At 40.7% G+C, this 4362-nt stretch overlaps 1 protein-coding gene across 6 annotated transcripts in view; it reads left to right on the top strand.

The window, feature by feature from the left end:
- Positions 1–4362, top strand: part of unc13c (unc-13 homolog C (C. elegans)) — a 100176-nt gene that overhangs the window by 78668 nt on the left and 17146 nt on the right. For all 6 annotated transcript variants that reach the window (XM_025055423.1, XM_025055425.1, XM_025055426.1 and 3 more), the window contains one exon: positions 3489–3615. In XM_025055423.1, coding sequence (XP_024911191.1) covers positions 3489–3615 — 127 coding nt within the window. The remainder of the gene's footprint in view (positions 1–3488; positions 3616–4362) is intronic.

Raw genomic sequence — 4362 nt, 5'->3', positions numbered from 1 at the left:
TTTGGGAGGGGGGGCTGTGCTCCATTTGTGTTCAACCTTGGACAACAGTGGAAGAAGGCAGAAAAAAAAGAATGACAGAAGAGAAGAAGAACCTGTATGGGAGCGCGCACACACACACACACACACACACACACGGTCTTTGATGCAGCCCCTTTCTCCTGCTCCGAGGCGTTTTGTGCTGGTGCAGAAACGGTTGCTTCTAATTTTAGCTCCTGGCTGGATGTGAGAGGAGAGGCAGGAGGGAGGAAGAGGAGGAGAGACAGAAAGATAAATATGAGAGACAAATAAAGGGAGAGCAGAGATGGGGAGACTAACTGTCTGTGATTGGATACAGCTGACTGATGTTTCCAGATAAAATGTAAAGATCTTTACACTTTAACTCAAACCAAAGCCCTGCTGCCTGTGAACTGAACTCCTTCATCATGAACACAGTAAAAAGACCATTTCAGATTTATGAAACTCCCCTACGTACTGTACTGTATGTGTGACCTGTGCAGCGTTTCATTGGCTGTGCTCTCCAGAGCACGTCATTGGACCGACAGCAGATCATTAACTCAGACTCAGTCTGTGGAACAGATTACGTTTGATTGAATTCTAATTAAGGCACCTCGGCAGACGGAGTTTTTTTGTTTTTGTTTTCCATCAAAATACGTTAGTCATGTCCCAGACTGCGGCGCTGCTGTTGCTGCTGTGTTATAAAAAAGTCAGTCACTTCTCCCACGGTTCATCTCCACAGATCCAACCGTTAATCCACACCCGTGTAACTCCCATCTTTAATCACAGCCCAGTTTGATGTCCTGTGTGGTTTTTCTTTAATCACACAGAGCAGCAGCCCAGTTTGATGTCCTGTGTGGTTTCATCATCACAAAACAAGCTGCTCATCATAGTCATATGGCTCTGAACTCACAGTCCCTCTGTTTAACCTCTCTGATGTCTCTGATGTCACAGCTTTTTAACCTCATCTTATAAATATGCAGCGTGTTTAATTTTACATTTGAAATAATGTGTTATTTGTTGTATTTATTTTGTTTCCTCAGCAGAAAAACTGGAAGGATTTACCTTATAGATTACACAGTTATATTTCTGTCACATTTATATGTTGTGTGTGTGTGTGTGGGGGGGGGGGGGGGGGGGGGGGCTGAGAAAATCTCCTTCCTCAGACAAATCCTCTCCAACAACAAACAGAGCAACATTTAGGCAAAGACAGATCATCAGGTTTTTCTTTAGTTCTAGAATCAAACAGAAAAACAGTCCGGGAAGTGAACCAGAACAGGAAGTGAACCAGAACAGGAAGTGAACCAGAACAGCAAGTGAACCAGAACAGCAAGTGTCACAAAAATAAAAAAATGAGCAAATAAATATTTATATGAATTTAAATATATATATATATATATATATATACATATATTGTCATTCAAAGATAAATAATTATACCCTTGCGTTGTTCATTTCCCTCAGCCGTGGGGCCGTGGGGATGCTCCCTGAAGGTGGTGCTGTTGAAGCACTTTGTGTCACACAGCCTTTTGATACAGCTTAACAAAGGCCTTTGACAGAACTCAACGACGGTCAGTCCGTCCATCCAACCAATCATCCAATCATCCATCCATCATTTATCTTTATTTGTATAATGCCAGTTAACGTCAGTGTAAAGTGATGAAAACCTCTCAGTCACAATGATCTGTAGAAACAGACTTTTAGTAAATGGTACAAACTTTTTTAAATTACAGAGAATTTTTATTTTTTACTGACATCTGTCTGTAAAGGTCAGTGAACAACCTTGAAATAAAAAAATACTGGCAGGAAAACAAATTCAGAGTAAGTTTAAATAAAAGATCTGTCTTTAACTTCAAAATAATTATACCCTTGCGTTGTTCATTTCCCTCAGCCGTGGGGCCGTGGGGATGCTCCCTGAAGGTGGTGCTGTTGAAGCACTTTGTGTCACACAGCCTTTTGATACAGCTTAACAAAGGCCTTTGACAGAACTGGGTCATAGAACAGAATGAGGGAATGATGTCACAGAGGAACAGCCGACACTCTGCCTCTTCAGTCATTTGTCTCCAGATATCCACTAGCTGCTAACAGGAGAACTGCAATGCTGTGGTCGACCACTGCAGTTCATCACAATGTCGGTGGCGTTTAAATCAATGTGGCTACGGCAGAGAGTCGGTCTGTCCCTGAGGGCTGTGGCCGAGAGAGGGACCCTCAGCCCCCCCCCCCCCCCCCGCCGCGTCCCTCCTGCTCCCTCTGCTCTGGCATGTGTTCAGACAACGACGGTCAGTCCGTCCATCCAACCAATCATCCAATCATCCATCCATCATTTATCTTTATTTGTATAATGCCAGTTAACGTCAGTGTAAAGTGATGAAAACCTCTCAGTCACAATGATCTGTAGAAACAGACTTTTAGTAAATGGTACAAACTTTTTTAAATTACAGAGAATTTTTATTTTTTACTGACATCTGTCTGTAAAGGTCAGTGAACAACCTTGAAATAAAAAAATACTGGCAGGAAAACAAATTCAGAGTAAGTTTAAATAAAAGATCTGTCTTTAACTTCAACTGCGGTCAGATTGATCCCAGAAGTTGTTCTTTATTCCATCATTTTGTTTTTGATGTTTTTCCCTTCATAAAAATCCCACTTGACTTCACATAATGTTGGGAATAAAACGAGGTTCTTTTTAGTGCCCTAGTGGTGACCTCTGGGTATTCCACCTGGAGGACTCAAGTCGTGCTTTTATTATAGAAGTATTTCACTGAAGTCATGTGACCCAGACACAGACACAGACAGAATCTCCTTATTTTAAAAACACCCAGGTGTCTTTTTAATGTCCGACTGACTTTTTTTTTCTCTCTAATCCAACCAGGTTGATGTTTTACACTCCGTCTACTGTAACCAGTCCACGGCGTCTTTTATTTCACTGCAGGGTCTCTGAAACTCTGCTCTCTGCAGATCATTTCCCTTGAGACTCTGTTCAATGTTTTCAACCATCACACTGGGCTCAGACAGTGGAAAATCATATTCTTTGATTGTATTCACACAGAATATTCTTTTCTTCTCTGAGCTTCATGATTCTGAACACCTGCAGGGATTTCACGCCTAAAAATCTTCAACATATTTCTGCCACGTCCTTGGCTTGGTTTCGTGGTGTGTGTGGAAGAGTGTGAATGTCAAAGGTTTGGCTGAATCTCTTCTTTGTTAGTAAATTATCAGCTGTAGTTTCTCAACCTTTGTACTTGAGAGTGAGAGCACCAGTAGTCCTGCTGGTCTCAGCTGGTGTCTACTGGTTTCTACTGGTCTCTGCTGGTCTCAGCTGGTCTCTGCTGGTCTCTGCTGGTCTCTGCTGTTATCTCTCTGTTATCTGTTATCTCTCTGTTATCTGTTATCTCTCTGTTCTCTCTCTGTTATATCTGTTATCTCTCTGTTATCTCTCTGTTATGTCTGTCCATCCTAACCTGTGTGCTGTCTGTGTTTTTTAATCTTCCTTCCAGAGCATGATAAGCAGCGCTACTGTAAAAGTACAGAATACATGAATCTTCACTTCAAAGTCAAATGGTTCCATAATGAGTACGTCCGTGAACTCCCGGCTTTTAAGGGCGTTCCCCCCGAGTATTCTCTGTGAGTATCCTCTCTTCTCTCTCTGTGCATTCATAACAAGGGAACATTTAGGACGTGTTTTAATTACAATGAGTGAGAAGGGCAAAGTAGTTGGGAGTAAAATATGATTATCCTGCAGTACAAGTGTAATGAGGTTGATTACGACCAACTATTAACATTATAAATCTGAACCAGAAAATCAACCCTGACCTTGGATTAATTAACATCATAGAAGAGAATGGAATGTCGTCTTTAGTCAAATGAATGTTAAACTTTCTATGATAACAATGATGTGACTAATGACACGGGTCATTATTATCACATGTCATGACTGGATCTCATTATTCATCGTCTTCATACGTTTCTTTTGTGATCCATGAAAATACAGGATGAACTCTCCGTCATCTGTCATCTATTTTTCACTCTAAGTATTTCATATTATTTTTTTTCAAAATAAACATCACATAAGTTTTTGTAACAAACAGAACAAAATTCAAGGAGAGGATGATTGAAAGCACTGTTGATCTATAAAAAAACAAACAAAATATAAAGTTCACCTGAGGTGTGGCCGTGGTCAGTTAAATCAACTAAATGTTTCACAGCAATAATAATATGAATCAGTGAAGTATTTACCCAGGGATTATAGAAAGAAAATCATTTAAAGGCTCATCAGGAAAAACTAAATTATAAACACATTCAACGTCCACTGTTCATCAGATAAATGACACCACGTCCTCCTGTCCTCACTGTCCCTGCAGCACATGAGCA

This window comes from Cynoglossus semilaevis, chromosome 5 (genome assembly GCF_000523025.1).
Source record: "Cynoglossus semilaevis isolate Cse_v1.0 chromosome 5, Cse_v1.0, whole genome shotgun sequence".
Classification (NCBI taxonomy): domain Eukaryota; kingdom Metazoa; phylum Chordata; class Actinopteri; order Pleuronectiformes; family Cynoglossidae; genus Cynoglossus; species Cynoglossus semilaevis.
Note: the sequence above shows the minus strand (reverse complement) of the source record. Positions and strands in the feature narration are given on the sequence as shown.